General features: G+C 40.5%; 1 protein-coding gene across 1 annotated transcript in view; it reads right to left on the reverse strand.

Moving 5' to 3' along the window:
• Window positions 1–18,295, reverse strand: part of TOX (thymocyte selection associated high mobility group box) — a 224,860-nt gene that overhangs the window by 101,298 nt on the left and 105,267 nt on the right. Inside the window, exon 2 of the mRNA XM_075024334.1 lies at window positions 6,328–6,393. Coding sequence (XP_074880435.1) covers window positions 6,328–6,393 — 66 coding nt within the window. The remainder of the gene's footprint in view (window positions 1–6,327; window positions 6,394–18,295) is intronic.

An 18,295-nucleotide genomic window follows, 5' to 3' on the forward strand; every position in this document is an offset into this window, starting at 1 on the left:
GTACAAGTTCAACGCTTGCTGAACATAACCCGACTAAAATGAATTTCTGTAAAGGAGGGTAAAGGTATTTCGCCTGAGTTATGTGTTCTCTGTGAAATTTGAAAAAGCTCTTAAATGCAGGTCAACAGGCCATAATTTTGACTTTTTTCATAAAAGTTGAGGTATTTGATTACAAAAAAAATTTAAAATATCCTTGAATACATACACAGCACGTGCACATACATTTTGCATTAAAGCTAAAGACATTCATACAGACTTGTATAACACATCCTTGCAGAGAAGGACTTGGGGATATTGGTGGATGACAAACTGGACATGAGCCAGTAATGTGCACTTGCAGCCCAGAAAGCCAACTGTATCCTGGGCTGCATAAAAAGAAGCATCACCAGCAGGTGAAGGGAGGTGATTTTCCCCCTCTACTCAGCTCTCATGAGACCCCACCTGGAGTACTGCATCCAGCTCTGGGGTCCCCAGCACAAGACAGACATGGACCTGTTAGAGTGGGTCCAGAGGAGGGCCACGAAAATGATCAGAGGACTGGAACACCTCTCCTGTGAAGAAAGGCTGGCAGCGTTGCCGTTGTGCAGCCTGGAGAAGAGAAGGCCCTGGGGAGACCTTACTGCAACCTTTCAATATATAAAGGGGGCTTATAAGAGAGATGGAGAAAGACTTTTTACCAAGGACAAGGGGCAATGGTTTTAAACTGAAAGAAGGTAGATTTAGATTGGAGATAAGGATGACATTTTCTATGATGAGGGTGGTGAGACACTGGAGCAGGTTGCCCAGAGAAGTTGTGGATGCCCCATCATCAGAAGTGTTCAAGGTCAGGTTGGATGGGGCTTTGAGCAACCTAATTTAGTGAAAGATGTCCCTGCCCTTGGCAGGGGATTGGATTAGATGATCTTCAAAGACGCCCTCCAACTCAAACCATTCTGTGATGCTATATACTTCTATCTATAAACATATACATAGCCTTATTAATGCAACTGTTGATGTATTTTTATCAGGGACTCAATTCTTTCCAGACTCTGTGCCTGATGCTAAGACACATTAAAAGATTATGTTCTATACAAAAGGGAAAGGTAGGTAAAATTACATCTACCTTTAACCACTCATCCAGGATCTGAAAGACCTGCCTAGTGTTTTCCTTTCCCTGAGGCCATTTAAACCTACATCCCATTTTTGGAGTGAAAAGTGGCATCTATAGCCTACTTCAGAGAAACGAAGGAGTGAGAAGTGGACTCCTTCTTGATGATAATCTGTTTTTGAAATTAAAAGATAGTGGACCAGGAAGAGGGAGGTGGAATATGGTCCAAAACAGCCCTGAACTACAGCCAGTGAGCTGACTGACCAGGTCGCATTGCCCTCTCACTGTAGAGCAGCCTTTCAACTAATGAGCAAAAGCTTTCCAGCTTTTGAGCAGGATTGTCCTGGACTTCAGGGTAGTACGTACCCATGGGACTACACTGGACCACTTAGTGATTCTCCATCTAAGAATGCTGCCTTACCTGAATCCTCTCCAAGGCAGCCAACTCCTGCCTTGCTTTGCTGACTGTGGCTCTAGAAGAGCGGCAATAAAGAAGAGCCATATCTTCTGGCAGGAATGGGATACAGTATCCTGAAATTCTATTCTACCTACAGGGAAGGACCAATACAGAGCAAGAGAGGGCAGCTATTATGTAGCATTTATCCATCCCTACTTCACATAAGTAATAGCTATCCCATTAACACCCTAAGCATTAAGGTATAAACATGTAAAAAGAAGTTAGGGATATACCTAGGACCATGTGCATATGGCAACAAAAGCCAGAGAAACCCTTTAGTTTCTTATTAACATGAAAAATCTCTCTGCTGGATGTCATTCTACCCTACTTTACCCTGGAGCTGTACAGGACAAAACAGTTTTGATACCCACAGTGCCCATTGTATCAAAGAGCATGCGTACATATCCTATATAGATCTCCCTGGCATAGCTCTGGGAGGGAGGAAAATACCACCTCTGTGCAAACAGTATTCCTTCCTCTGCCTCGGGTATCTCTTTTCTTCCCACTGGGGCAATGGAGGTACTGCCCCAAACCATCAGCTCCAGGCCAATTCTCCTCTCTTCCCTTTGGATCGTGCAGGGTATTTGGCAGCTGGATTCATTAACCTTAACATTTATCAGGCCTTAGGAAGGCTACAAAAGTGCCAAGGCTTTCTGCAAGAGAGTCCTGAATTACATTCTGTATCGTGAGTAGGAAGAAATGTAAAATAAACAATATAATTTTACACTGTGCTATGCATGGCCCACAAATTACAGGAGAAGGAATTACATGAAGTACAATTCATCTCTGAGATTCCAATTATAAGTGTGGGGAGAAAACAATATATTTGTGTGAATTTGAAATGCCGAGCAGTTGGCATAGTTTTATTTTAAAATGATAAATATTTTCAGATCGAAGTGCAATTAGTAGTGAAAATGTCATGTAGTTTTACTATGTATGTTTGTTAATATGGCTGGCATAACTCATTTAAGACATGCCTGCAGTGCAGAGACCTGTACTACATATATCATAACCAAAAATACAGTACTTACATGTATATATAAAATGTACACAGAGACAACATTGCCAAACAGCCTTTTGGGACAGTTTAAAAGAATATCATTAATTTTTACTGTATACTTCCACTTCTGGCTCAGTTCCAGCACTGGCTTTCTGTAAAAATCATTTCAAGTATAGAATTATGCTATTTGCTTGCAGCAACATCACAGGAACAGTAGTGAGCCATATGTTGCTACTTAGCAACTTAGTCTATAAGTCCCAAAGCATGTACTGATTTGAAAATTGAACAGAAATGATAATTGTTGAGGGATGCTGTGAGGCAACTTGTCTTGAATTACCAAGCTATGCAGATGTTTGATGTTATATAGCAAAAGAAACAAAACTATATTTTTTCTGTCCAATGGCTGAGCTTTTATTTATGTTAGCCTAAAGGGGATAAATTGATTAAAACCCTCAAAATAATACAAGGGTATGTTTTTCTGGATATGAACACTTTGCAGTAAACAGAAAGAACTGAAGCGCATGTCAGCGTGCATCAGGATCCCCAAAACCCTGCCTCTATAGTCACATAATCCTGAAGACAGTCTAATGGAAATCCCTTGGTCTTTGGTGTTGCATACCATGACTCAGTCTGCCAACCTACCTCCCAAATAAGCTGTGTCAGACTCTGAAATTAGAAAATGATGCTCGCATCTGACTCAGTCAGCATGATCAGAGCTTGAGTAAAAGTTTCTGATAGGACCGCGCATCTCCTAACATGTGGGATTCGTATTTTAGTTAACAGCAGATGTGCATCCATCAAGGAAAGTGGAGAAATGAATTCACTCCTCATTCTGACAGGATTCGAACCCTTATGTCTGATCTTGCAAGGCAACAGCCAAGTTTTTGAGGGTGGGAAGGAGCCTACACTCTTCTCACTGAGGTCATGCAACTGTAAGGCTCATGAGAAAGATGCAAAATGGACACAGGACAAAACTCTATGGATGAAGTGACTAGACTTTCACCTGGGAGAGAACACTTTCTCATCTTTTTTTATGGGATTATTTGTTTTACTTCCAGTAACTGCAAGAGGAAAATGAACAAACAGTCCTGAAAACAGGGACCAGAAAATACAGTCACATCCTTTCCTCTTCCCCTCCCTCCCCAGTAAGCTACACAGTCTTGCATGCTTTGTTTTCAGAGTAGTGAATATCATATTCTTTCCAGTTTTAACAAGCAGATTGGATGTTGAAATGGTAGTCAGTTCACCAATTTTGGCTGACCACCCAATGTTTATGCCTGAGATAGGAATGGTGCCCCATTACAGTGCGTGAAGACCTTGCCAATACTGTCATGGAGGGCTGCTTAGTTCCTTGGAGGAACGACTAGCAGCTATCTTATGTCAGGAGCAGGTTTGGGAAAGCTTCTCCTGCAGTCCCAGGTTCTTGCCAAAACAAGAGGGAGGCAGGTTTCTAACATACCCCGGCTTCCTGTTCCTACTGTGTGTTTTTTTGTCTCCTTTTTAAAAAAAAATATTGCTATTATTACAGGCTTTCAGATATATTCACTTCAAAAACCACTGCAATGTTGTAAGCACCAGGAGAGAATGACAGTAAGGGAAAGGAGGGTGTGACAGCCCAAGGCTGACGGCTTCTCTCAAACAGGCACAGGAAGCTGTTTGACCGGTGTGCATTTGGTAGTTACTCAAAATACTGTGCCTGGCAGTTGAGCTACCTCTTGTCACATGGATCCCCCAGCAAAGGACAGAAAGTTTTGACACCTGCCTCTGGGTTTTGAACTCCACCTGGGAGCCAGACACCCAAGAGCTCGGCTTTGCCATAGCGAGATTTTAAGTCTGTAAGAGATTTTAAGTCTTTCTTGGTTCCAGTCCTTAGTAAGCATTCAGGGTTTTCTGTCATCTTTGAACTTGGAAATGTTTCATTTGATAGACTTTTTCCTTGAAGACAACATCATTTGCACTTAAAATATCTAGGCCTGGATCTTTAAAGGTACTTTAAGCACCTTACTTCCACTGAAATCAGTGAGTGTTAGACGCATAAATATCTCCGAGGATCTGGGCCTCGTTAGCACATGTAGAAACCGCATAAAAGATTAAAACTTATACTTTTAATTTTTCAATATGCCATTTAAATTATTTAAACTACATGCACACACAGCACAAAAATATCAACAGAAGAAAAATAATTCTGATGTATAATATAGATTTGCAATTCTTTATTCAAAACTATTTAAGACAGACATAATGATTCTCTGAAAGGTAGCAGCTGCCTTATAACAGCAATCATTCACAGAGTTTGTATTTCTACTGTTTCAAACAAATTCAATTAGCCCTTGCACTTCAAAACCCTTAAGGCATAAATGAGATGATACTAGGCTGCTTTAATCTAATAGTAATACTAAAACTTGTCAGTACAGTTTTTGGATTAATGGTTAGAGAAAAATTAATAATATAATTTTTCATTTTTTAATCAAACAGTTCTATTCTAAACTACCTCTGGATCTTGGAGGGTTCCTAGCTGAATAAGTTCAATCACACACAAATCCTAAACGCAAAGTACAGTTGGTCTCTAAAGGTATTTCAGAGTAACTTCAACAGAAGGCTGGGAAGCAACATGGTGGAACATTTTAAAGACAGTCTTTTTGATTGAACAATGTAGCTCATCTCACACAGCCTCCTGCTTCCCTGCCCTCAAATGAACCCGTGTACCTGAAGAATCCTACTTCATGAAGACATTTAGCTTTGAATGTACTGCCACTTTCCAAGGCTGCTGATTCCTAAATTACATCCTGCTCATCTACACCCATTTACTATGCATGCAAACTTACTTCCCACCTAATGAGAGCTCTTCACATAATCCTACTAGTCCTGTCAGAAAGAGGTATATCAGACTAGCCACTGCTGAGCCTGAGATATTGCATGACCTAGACCACAAGTCTGATTATTCAGGGCAATTTCTGACACAATTTAACTGACCTGCATCACTATCACCATCACTTACTAACGTGGAATTAAACTGACCAAAACGTGTGAAGTAAATGAAAATTTCTCCCCTAAATATAGATGTAGCTACAGGTAGACAAACCAAAAATTCCAAAACTATTTTTGCTTTTTAGGAAGTAATTAAAAACTTTCATTCTTAGAATCTATAGTATTTTAGGGTTCAAGTGGAAAGTTCAAAGATCTTTAAATATACACCTGATATCAGAATTTAGTGTGTAGGGTTCTCCAAAAGGGAAAGGACTCAAAAATACCTGTCAAGAATCCACATCACATTAAACCTTTTGGGCAGCAAGCTACAGAAGACCAAGGCATTGCCTTAACCCCACTGCTAATTGTGCAACATTGGTAACATTCCTCAGCCATACAATTACTGTTAAAGCTGCAATTCTTCAACTACAACTGGCCTACGAGTGATAATTAAAGCTATTTGTGACATGTGTAGCTTATAATGATTAACTTGTCTGCAGTCAGATAAACAAATAACCTGCACCTGTAAAGACTTTATTTCCTGAAGCTAAAACAACTGTTTAGGAAAGATCATGCTGGCAAAACAGCTGCTTGCATTCTGGAGAGGAAACAAGGTAGTATCTTTCAACAAACGCCAACTCTGGTGTTTTATCAGCTCTATCTCATTAACTGGAAACAAGGCTTAAATGCTTTGTTTATAAATTATGATTATTCCTGATTGCAGCAGTTACTGATAGTGCCACTCATTTGCAATGCAACTCTTTGAATTTGTTTAATTACAATTTGAAACAAGGCAGAGAAGATTAATTAACCCACCTGGCTGGCTGGCACATAGTCCTGGCTCGGCTCTGTCATACTCATATACATGTTCTCACCGTCAAACTGCAAAGGAAATAATAGTAAACATTCAGCAAACTTGAATATTTTTCAGCATTGACTGAAAAAAACCGGTAGCCATAAAATAATATTACAGCCTGGTTTTAGAGACTTGTAATTGCATGTGTGCATCTTGTCTTTGATGTTCCTGTTGTCATCCTTATTGACCCTGGATGTCAGTGATTTGGAGTAATTAGCGCTCTAGTAATTACAGCTAGCAAGCAAGAAATGAATGGTTTCCTTTCATCTGCAATCTGTTTTAAAACAAAATGGCTCATTTTGTGCACCATGTATACATATTGCTGTTGGTTGTAATGAAGTACTAAGTGAATTGCACAGTTACTGAGAAAAGGAAGATGAGAATAGAAACTGCACTAAAATGCATCTTAATGGATTCCAACTTTAGCTTCTGAGCAGAACAAGAGTTGAAATTTCAAAACAAATTAAACCCCCTCCTATTGAAATGTTCCCATATCAGAAAGTAGGAAATACATTTCCAGACAGCTTTCAGACATCTGAACGTATGAAACAGTATACCTCCTGACCATATGGTGTAAGAGGATAGTTTGCTCGATGTGTGAATAAAGTAAACATTCATAATCAGAACTGCAAAAATACCCTTCCGTAAATGACAAATACCATTCCTGGAAATGTATACAAAGCTTTTTTGTTGTTGTTCTTTTCTCCCCTCAGCTGCAGTTAAGAAGTAACAGAAACGTGATAGAAAGGAGTTGATTAAAATCTGAAGGTCTAGATGGAGAAAAACTGTCAGGACTGAAGCCTCATCCAGTTCCAACTCAAAGAAGTATAAAACTACTGATTTCTTATGTAATCTGGAAAATGTCCCCATAGAACTTGTCATGCCGCTCAAATGGCAGTGCCAACAGGGCAACTATAGCCCCAGTGTCCACTCAGGAGGTAGGGAAAATCTTTCCAAACCTTTCAAGTAGAAATGAACAACAGCAGGAATCCCCATCCCCAGTCATCAACCACAAATTTCCAGCTGTTATGAGGTCTGTTTGAAATAACTTTCACCTGATCCCTTCTGTGAATGCTTAGAGTGACATATTTTGGACATGAGCCATTATTTCTGATGATGTGGCGGCTTTTTTAAAAAGTCCCCACTACTGAGCTTGCCCTGCTCCTACAGAAGGTGTCAGTGAAAAAGTCCACGGACATTGCTTGATTTGTGCTAGGCTTCTCGGGATATCCTATCTGCAAGGTGCATTATACTCAACTAGAACAGGGTGGCAAAGTCAAACTGCGGCTTTGGCAGATAGCTCTACCAATTTTTGCTGAGGTGGCTGAAAAGGTTTTGGCTTCCAGCTGTTCATCCTCCTCTGCCAGAGGCTACAAGGCTTGTAACAGCAGCAGTAGAAATGAACAAGTGCCAGTTCCTGGCACAGCATTTGAAGGTCTGCCCTTCCTGGCCAGACCTATTTAATAGATAGTCACAGCCTATCTGTCAGAAGTCTTAGTTTCATGGGAGGGAAAGGATTATGCCACAGGCACAGATCTGCCATAGGGAATAGAGTATTTCCAAAGTTTGATGGAATAGAGATAGTTGGATTAGATCATAAAAATAGGGATTGATGGTTGTTCCTTTATTGTTTCTTGTTTACTCTTGCCATTTCTTTCAGCTTTCTCATTCAAGAATGTTCTTATTTATTAGCATTCAAAGTAGAGTGTTGGAGAAAATTTTTTAGCATCTGGATTGTTTGCACAGTGGAAAAAATGCACTGTTTCTTCTGCTCAGATGGACAGGTGAAATTCTGAAGAGAGATTTCACAGCCTGCAGTTGGAAACCAAGCGCCCCATTGCAAGGCCTACAGGAACTCAACTTATTCAGCTTGTCAGACGAAAGGCTGAAAGGTGCCTTGATCACTGTGATTGGTACTTACACCCTGGAAAGATATCTGATAGCAAGATGTCAGCCTTCCTGACAGTGGTATAATGAGATCTAGTGTTGAGAAATGGGAGTTATAGAAATTCAGTCCTGAAATAAGATACAAGTTCCTACTTTAGAAGATAATTAAGCATTATGTCAACAGCAAACTCATCATTTCTTAGACATTTTAAAATGAAGTTAGATATCTTTTTCAGAAAAGATGCATTCCATATCATATTTATAAGAAATCCTACAGACAAGATAGTTACACTGTCTGGTTATGGTAGTCCTATCTGCCCTGGAAACCATGATTCCTTAAGTCTCCTATTTTGAATTTCCCTCATTGTCTTCATATGTTTGCTGCACTACAATGCAAGCATTGTTATAATTCAAATACTATGTTGCATGTGTTTAGTTGCAATGAATATTAAGAAATTTCTTTCCCTTTCTGCATACTGGCTAGATAAAGTCAAGTGTTATTTCAATTTATTTTGCCTTCCATAATGCCTGAGCCTGTGATTTAAGAATCTTCATGAAGTATACTAGTCTTTTAGATAACTCCCTCTTTTGGATGTTTGTTCATCTGTCCTTGCTCCCAAGTTTACAATCACCAAATCTGCATTCACAGAAAAATCTCCCTAAGTTATTTTTCCATGAATCCTGGAAATTTTCATCATTCTGTGTGTTGTTCTTGGATCATCTGCCTACCTGATCAGTGCCTTGCTGCTAGTGGTGCCTCCGGCATTGATAGGATCTTGGGTCTCAGTCTTTCCTGTTCATTGCTTGTGGCCCTCTAGTTAGCTCTGAAATGCTTTTGTTCTACCACGGTCTGTGGGCTTAGTGTGAGCATGTATCAACGAAACCAAAACCCAAAAGTATACCTAGAGTTAAACTTCCTGGCCTTTTGACTTGGCCTTAAATGAGAAATGACCTTCTGCAACATTTTGGATTAATTTGTTAGGGTAAGTTCTCAGAAAAATATATTGATGCATAATGTCTGTAAAATCTGAGGGACCGTTAACATCTAAAAATACCTAGCAGCTGTTTGATTTATTACTTAATCTCTTCAATATTGAAACATGGAGTTTAGTCACTGCAATAGTTAGCATCTGCTTGTTAGAAGTGTGTGGAAGATGTTGTGTAATAGGTTGTAGAGTTCAATAAGATTTGATGCAATGTGTATTTTTGCAGTGTTTATATTTGCAGGATGCAGACTGTAATGTATTAGCTGACACTAACACTGATGTTATGTTAGTATTTGTACTACATTTACAGCTATATAAATTATTATCTGCCCTCAGTCTAGTACAGCATGGTGCATGGCTTCTTGGCAGCTCCTAAGACTTCAGATGTGAGACTGAAAACCACCTGTAAACTCAAATGACAAAGCATATACACATGCAATTCCTACAGCAGGTATTCTCAGGCGATGCCTCCTTCACATTCTCAATGTTTACTAAAATGTTTATAAAAGAGTGAAATTATGATTTTTGTATACCAAAATGAAACAGAATGTTTACTTTCAATGCTGAATTGTTTATTCATCATCATCTTTCCCAACTACCAAAGAAGTGTGGTGTCGTGGTTTAACCCCAGGCAGCAACTAAGCACCACGCAGCCGCTCACTCACTCCCCCCCATCCAGTGGGATGGGGGAGAAAATTGGGAAAAGAAGTAAAACTCCTGGGTTGAGATAAGAACGGTTTAATAGAACAGAAAAGAAGAAACTAATAATGATAATGATAACACTAGTAAAATGACAACAGTAGTAATAAAAGGATTGAAATGTACAAATGATGCGCAGGGCAATTGCTCACCACCCACCCACCAACACCCAGCCAGTCCCCGAGCGGCGATTCCCTGCCCCCCCCTTGCCAGTTCCTAAACTAGATGGGACGTCCCATGGTATGGAATACACTGTTGGCCAGTTTGGGTCAGGTGCCCTGGCTGGGCATGAGAAGCTGAAAAATCCTTGACTATAGTCTAAACACTACTGAGCAACAACTGAAAACATCAGTGTTATCAACATTCTTCACATACTGAACTCAAAACATAGCACTGTACCAGCTACTAGGAAGACAGTTAACTCTATCCCAGCTGAAACCAGGACATGTGGAATACAGATGACTTATACATCCCACCCCAGCCAAAAAAAGGGCTTCAATAACAAGCCTTCAATAACAAGAAGTTCAGAGACACTGATGCAGCACATCATTGTATCTTGCCCAAATGTGACCATCCCACATCGCAACAATAAACTGAGAAAAAAATGCCAATGATTTGATCAACTGGAAGGTTCTAGTCTTGTTTCTTCCCATGCATTTCAGAAGCTTCCAAAACAAGCCCCTAAACCCCATAAATTAATATTGAATCATTTCACCTTTTTCTACACTGCTTTGTAACATGCAGGCTCTGCAGCATGGCATCTCTCAACAGCTCTCCTCCAGGACAGCTTAACTTATACTACACCCACCTCGAATTCAGCTTTACAAGTGAGGTGATTAATGAAACAGCAGTTCAAGCATCCTATCTGGATCAGACAGTGAGTCAAAAGATCAGCAGATACAACCCAAAGATGACTCCAACCACCAGATTTTTCTTCTAGGTTATACTCCATGCCTCCAAAATGGTCTTATTTTACTCATCATCCCCAGGTCTACAAGAACCTTGTATTCCCTAAACTTCCCTGCCACTTACTGTGCTTGATTTCAAGCAAAGAAACTGCACAAGCATCACTTAACCTGTGGATGATTCATCCAAACAGAACAGACAAAACACAAAGGCAGGCAGTTAAATGAACTGTCTTTTATGAACCTATGTATGATGTATATATATCATATGACATTTCATCTAAAGCTTTCCCAATGTGCCTCCAAGATCCTTCAGTATCACTAAGGGCAGATTTCAAAATCTTTCATTTTAATCTATTAAAAGTGAATGCTAATACAATATTCTGATGTGTGATAATAACTACTCTTGACAACATTTCTTTTCATATTAAAGTGTAACTGCATGAGAAGTTTGGGTGAGAGCAAACTAAGAATATGACTGCATTGTAATATGAAAAGATATATAACTGGGAGCGGTTTTTAATATATATTCAGAGTTGCATCATATTCTTTATTTAAATGATTATTATAAATAAAACATACAGGCAACACTATGGCATGGCCAGTTAGAACCTTACTTAGACTAACCTTTTGTAAGACAAGTTATAATGTTCAGCAACCAACATGCACAAAATACCCAAGTGCTGTTATTAAATGCAATTTACTCATATAAGTTAGGAACATAATTACATAAACACTGGCTGACTGTTACTGATGCAAGAGCTGTGATAGACTTCAGCAAATGTCTGGACTGGTAAGGCTGTTTTATCAGGCATGGATTTACCAAGGGATTCAAAGCTGGCTCTTGTCTCCCATTAGCATGGCGTCATATCAGAGTCATATGATGTAGTCACGGCCAGGAAGCCTGTTTTCATCTTCCCACTTAGGTTGCAGCCAACTCTGCCAGCATTTATAATAATGATTATGAAGTGGCAAAGTTTGCAGGAATGGTATTTTTTTATTCATTCTTTATGTGCTTCTTTAAATGAAAACACCCTATGTGGACTATGTCACAAACACGTTATAATCAGGTTGCACAAAACCAGAGAACAAAATTTCTCATGGTGACACCAACTTAAAGAATCTTTCTTATAGCCTACATACACAGAAAAATTTGCAAGACAAAAAGGAAGGAGCAAGAGGGAAGAAAAAACTAGAAGGGGTTGAAAGCCAAAGAGGGTAACTGGAAACAAAACGCTTTTATATACTGCTAACTGTATCTACATAGACAGTGATTATAAATGCAGAGACATACCTGCATTAGCTTCAGGTGAAAACTGCCACAGGGATGTACAGGTTCAACAGAGGCTTCCAGCCTAACTTTTGTGTCCTCCCCTCCCCACAGGCTACCTTCTTCTATGCCAAGTCACTCTGTCTTCATTGCCAGGGTCACCTATGCTATCTGGATTACAGGGAGAATGAATTTTCACCACTCTCTTTATCTTGTTTCCTTGCTACCTCACACTTCTTTGCTGGTGTTGAAAGAAGTGAGGGTTTGGTTTGTCCTTTTTCATTCACAGTTTTCAACTTCTGAGGGAATTCTGTATTTGCTTTCTCTTTGTATGCATATATATGTGCCCTAAGTTCTGCAGGCATGGTTATATTAGCTAAAAGAAAACAAATCAAGCACATGGATCTTTGAGCTTCTAGTTCATGCTGAAGTACAGCACAGTATGATAGTACTACATCCTGTCCAATGGCAGTGCAGGCAGGGAAGCATGATGAATACTAGCCCATATGGCTTTTGATGCCAAAACAAGCTTGGGGCTGGGGTGTGGAGGGGGAGCAACTTCAGACACTGTTTTGTCCACAAATATATCTCGACAGCGATATCCTGAAATGTAGAGATTAAAGGAGAAGCAGCAAGGGGAGAGAACATCAAATTGGTGAAAGTTGCTGTACTTAATAAGTTCAGCTTCTGGGTAAAGCCACTTGGACTCGACATCCTGATTTCTTCAAAGGATGTTACAGATCTTCAAAGCCTGTGTTATTAATCACATAATCTAAATAGAAATTTCTCCCGTCTTAGATTGGAATTGGAAGCTAGATTTAAATTTGAACTTTAACTATACTTTTTAACCATAGTTTACCTTGCTCTGACAGCACCCCAACACAATTCATTGTGTTCCATTTTAAGAAAATATTGCAATAACATTGTGTAAAAGATAATTTATTTCTAGTGATTTAGTGTTTTTAGTGCTTACAGCTTATAGATATCATTTGTAACTTACATTATCTAAAAGCTGCTAATCCTGAAAAAGCTTTAAAACTAGGTAATTTTGTTTATTTTAAACCAAATGCCAAGAGTGGACACTGTCTCAGGTTGCTCGATGACAAACAGAGTGATATTTTATTTTACTCAAAGCTGCTGAAATGAGACTAAAATAATGACGGGATACAACATAAATCATCAAATGGCTATGCTAAAGAAACAGTTGATCTTGTTACAGCAATCACTGAAGATAAAAACAGAGATGCCCTGTAAACATTATTACACAATGGAAAATCCCTTTCTTGACACAGGTTGGCAGAGTGGTATGTGTGTATTAAATTGAAACTCCATTTTGTCTCCTGAACTCCATTTTGTATGCTGTACTGAACACATGTTTAAATTTCCCCAAGACAGGTTATAGTAACGCGTTCCAGACAGGCGTCCTTCCCGGGAAAGGGGCTTGACACCTCACTGAAGACTATAACAGGAAAATTGTCAAAAAACAATCTAGTACTATCGACTTCGATTGTCTCTGTTCTGCTGTCTTCCCTCTCTCCTACCAGGATTGTTTTTCAAAAGAGTAGAGAACTGGAAGACTATGAGATTGGGTGAGAATGCCTGAATGGAGCACCATGGCAAAAAGAAGTCAAATTTCTCTGCAGAGCTGAATGTCCCTGTATGGCCAAAGGAAGGTGATTACTGCAGACTGGCAGGACGTAGAGAAGTCCTGTCCCACCTGGAACACTAAGAACCCTCCAGGTCATGGACAGTTTGATGTGCCAAGCATTATGGAGGAGACAGTGTGTCTCAAGATTATTACTGTTATTAATTTTAATTCTGTAACTCATTTTCAGGAGTAAAGTATTAGGAAAATCCTTTATGTCTCCTGTGCTTTCATTTTCTTACATGTTGCCCAAAAACTCTAAACCAGGAATATGGGGTATGATGTGTTTAATTAATCCAAGTATAGTGATGTGTGGGCTAGGCATATTGGAGTTGGGAAGGAATCTGCCCCGGTCTCAACGGCTCCCCAGAGAGTGGGAGTGAGCCACAAGGTGGTTCAGTGCTGGCAGCAAGCCCCAGAGCGGGAAGCGAGGGTGCTGCTTCACAAGGATATGCTGTCAGACATTTCCTATACTTAGAAAGAGCCAGAAACAGCGACAAAACTCTCTCTGCCCACAGCACCCAATGGACTTTGATACATTCAGTGCTTGGATCAAAGCGCGATAGGGCTTGCAGACTAGCACTGCACTGTCTCTTTTCTACAGCCTGGCTTTCAAAGGGGATGTGTTTTGAAAATACCCTGCTCGATTCTCCTAGAATGAGGCCATTTTCGTCTCATTTTCCATTTATAACACATGCTATTGCCTCAAAAAGTATAGGCAGTGCTGTCAAAGTTTTCTCTCAGATTTTTATGCCTGTGCCATAAATATCCAACCCAGACCTTCTACCACTGCGTTCCCCAAGCTAACTCACTATTTACCGCTCTCGTTGCGAGAAAGGGGAGGAACCAGAGGGTCTGCTGAGTACTTTCTCAAGGGTGGCAAACTGGCTGAATATCTAAATATACACTGGTAGTTAAAACCTGAATGATGGCACTACAGCATTTGTGTTTTTCCTGCACTTAATAGAGGTTAATGTGGAACTGGAGAGGAGGTGAAGGGGGGTGTTTAGCTTCCCGCTTGGAGCCTGCATGTGTCAATGCCTGACAGAGCCTTGAAGTTGTTAGCCTGCATGCAGAGTGGTAGCTGAATGAGGTTACAGTGCTGAGCACAGCAGGCTAATAGAAGTAGGATCAGACTGATAGGAGGAGTGGCAGAGTCCAGGCACAGCAGAGTGTATCAAAGACAGCCCAGGGGAGAGCGGGTACTGTATTAGTCCTTTGTGTACTTTTAAATGGAAGACAGTGAACATGCAGGGATGAACTCTGAACTCTCTCAGCTGGGTTCCTGCTCCTTTTAACCTTGGGTGTTAAATAAAATAAAATAAAATAAAATAAAATAAACCCAAACTTACACACTGTAGTCTGGACTCCTATGCTAAACTATCTCTTGCATATTGAATACTCATTAAATAAACATACCGAGATCAAAGTGGCAAGTGCTTTTGTTACTATTTTACTCAATCCACACTAAATTATAGATGTAGCCACCCACTGGGAAAATTGGGTGATAAGGTGGAAAGGTTTGAACAACTAAGATTAGACCTTTCTTTTTCTGCCCACAGCAGCTGAGGAAATTTGTTTAATCAGGTAGGCTTGTAATATTTTCCAACCCAAACACACCTGGCGAGTTTCATGACAAGGTCTGATCCTGCATCAAGGAAGGTGAAGGGAATTGTGCCATTGTCATTTGGACAGGAACTGGATCAGGTAAAATGGTGAGGTGATAGGGCCCTTCTTTTAGTTTCAGCGTCATTTTTGTCAATAGTCATCTCTGTCTCACCATTTCAAATGGTAGATTATCTAATAAAATCCAGGAAACCTTAATAAAAAGGATCTACACAGAGCAGACAGAGGACTAAAAAGCATTTTTCGTATATCCATGCGTGGAGTCCCCTGTGTTGCAGTATGGGAGAAGAGAGGCTCCATGGACCTTAGTGAATGAGTTTTGCACAACTAGGACAAAACCATTCCCTTGCATGACTACAGCAGGAGCTGTGTGCAGGGACCCATGGACAGAATTTGACCCACTATGTTATTTATAGAGTGAATGGGGTATATATAGTTCCTGTGGGAACGTACGTCTGCTTCTACACAGCAGAACCTTAGAAATAAAACGGGCCAGAACATCAACAACAAAAGCACAAGCAAAATTCCACTACTATTCTGAAAATCCTATGACAGAGGGTCTTGAGAAGTAAACTAAAGGTAACAATTGCCAGGTAACTAGAAAATCTTGCCTGAATACTGCTATGCCATGTGTTTAAAAGAGTAAGGAAAAAAAACCCCATGGCATACTTGGAAAACCATGGCATACTTAGAAATCCAATTTTAAAAAATTATTGAAAGGCTTGATCACCTAAGAACTTAAACACTCCAGACCCATGCAGCAGGTCATTGAGCACATGCATAACATGCATTAGAATTATCCTGTTGAAGAGGATGACACTGTGAGAGTGTTTAAAATCAAGCACCCATTCAAGTATGTGATGAGATAGGACTCAAGAGCTCAGAAATTTACAAGAACAGGCATAAAATATTGAAGTATCTGCCAAACTCAAATAGGACAAAATCAGCTTAAATTTCTGGTAAACCAAACTATTTAGCACAGTCTGATGGGATCTCATTAGGTACAACTAATTCAGACCTGGAGAGAGTGATAACAAAAATGACTAATTGCAAGGATTTAGCAAAACACAGACATCTGTTAAATGACAAGAGTGTTGTAGGGCTGATACACAATCATAGTTTACCAAAACAGCTACCATGGCAGCCATATGGACAATCCTACTTCCATCCACAGTTACTCTGGTATATGAGGAGCTCCATTAATTTCAACAGGATTATTTTCATGAAGAATGTCACATAAGTTTATTTCTCTGCCTGCATCAAAGAAGAAGCTGGAGCCCCATGCATGTTCAAAAGAGGAATTTGAAGCAATATGAGTTTTTACGTTTACAGTTGCAACAAATATTCAAAAGCTTGACAAGGCTTGTAGATTGACTTATTCCTTTACTAGGATGGTCTACAGGTCAAGCTGAAATACACTGATAGAGCAATGTAGAGAAGTTCGCAGTATTCTATCCCAAAATAGGTCATTTAAGAGTAGATATGTTAGAAATGTTCAAAATATTACTGAAAAGCAGAAGAGGAAAAGTTGTTTTACTTTTTTTTCCTTATTGACTTCAGTGAGGATGTGTCCTTGATGTAATCAAATCATTTATCAGTTCGCAAAAATTCTGTGTTCTCTCTACACCTTTTAAAATAAAATTTAACCTTCAAGATTAGAGTTCATTTTATGACTAAATTATTACATGACTGTTTTCATCTTTTGTTTCTGTTTTGTCAAGTGGCACTCCTAAGAGCTTTTTTTGTTGAAGAGTCTGCAACAGTGTTTTCTTTATACATTTGATATATTTTCTCTTAACAGAAAAAAAGACAAGTCTGTGCAAATACATTTCAATTTTTTCTTAGTTTTGAAGGTAAAGAGCTAAAATACAAAGTCACAGTTGTACCTGTGTTTTGGGTTTGTGTGGTGGGATTTTTGGTAGCAGGGGAGGGGCTGCAGGGGTGGCTCCTGTGAGAAGCTGCTGGAAGCTTCCCTGGCTCCAAGTCGGACCTGCCTCTGGCCCAGGCTGAGCCCATCAGCGATAGTGGTAGTGCCTCTGGAATAACGTATTTAAGAAGGGGAACCTGCAGTGAGTAGGGGGATATTGGAATGTGAGAGAACCCCTCTGCAGACAGCAAGGTCAGTGAAGAAGGAGGGGCAGGAGGAGCGGGGGAGGAGGGGATGCCCCTGCAGCCCGTGGTGAGACGGCAGGCTGTGTCCCCCAGCCCATGGAGGGGAGCGGGGGAGCAGATGCCCACCTGCAGCCCGGGGAGGACCCCATGCCGGAGCAGGGGGATGCACCCAAAGATGGCCGTGACTCCGTGGGAAAGCCCGCGCTGGAGCAGTCTGTGCTTGAAGATTGGACTGCTTAAAGGACCCACGATGGAGCAGTTCGTGAAGGACTGCAGCCCGTGGGAAGGACTCATGCCAGAGAAGTTCAGGAGGGACTGTGTCCCGTGGGAGGGACCCCACGCTGGAGCAGGGGAAGAGTGTGAGGAGTCCTGCTCTGAGGAGGAAGGAGCAGCAGAGACAACGTATGATGAACTGACCGCAACCCCCATTCCCCGTCCCCCTGTGCTGCTGGAGGGGGGGCAGTTAGGTAGAGAAAACCGGGAGTGGTGTTGAGCAGGGAAGGAAGGAGAGGTGGGGGGAAGGTGTTCTAAGGTTTGGTTTTACTTCTCATTATCCTTGTTTTCATTTGACTGGTAGTAAATTAAATTGATTTTGTTTCTTCCCCAAGTTGAGTCTGTTTTGCCCATGACCATAAGTGGTGAGTGATCCCTCTCAGTCCTTGTCTTGACCCATGAGCTTTTCTTTATATTTTCTCCTCATCCCACCGGGGCCAGGGGGGAGGAGTGAGCAAGCAGCTTCGCTGTGCTTTGTTACTAGCTGGGCTTAAACCACGACAACCTGCCACTGTCTTACCAAAA

This window comes from Buteo buteo, chromosome 3 (assembly GCF_964188355.1).
Source record: "Buteo buteo chromosome 3, bButBut1.hap1.1, whole genome shotgun sequence".
In the NCBI taxonomy this organism is placed as follows: Eukaryota; Metazoa; Chordata; class Aves; order Accipitriformes; family Accipitridae; genus Buteo; species Buteo buteo.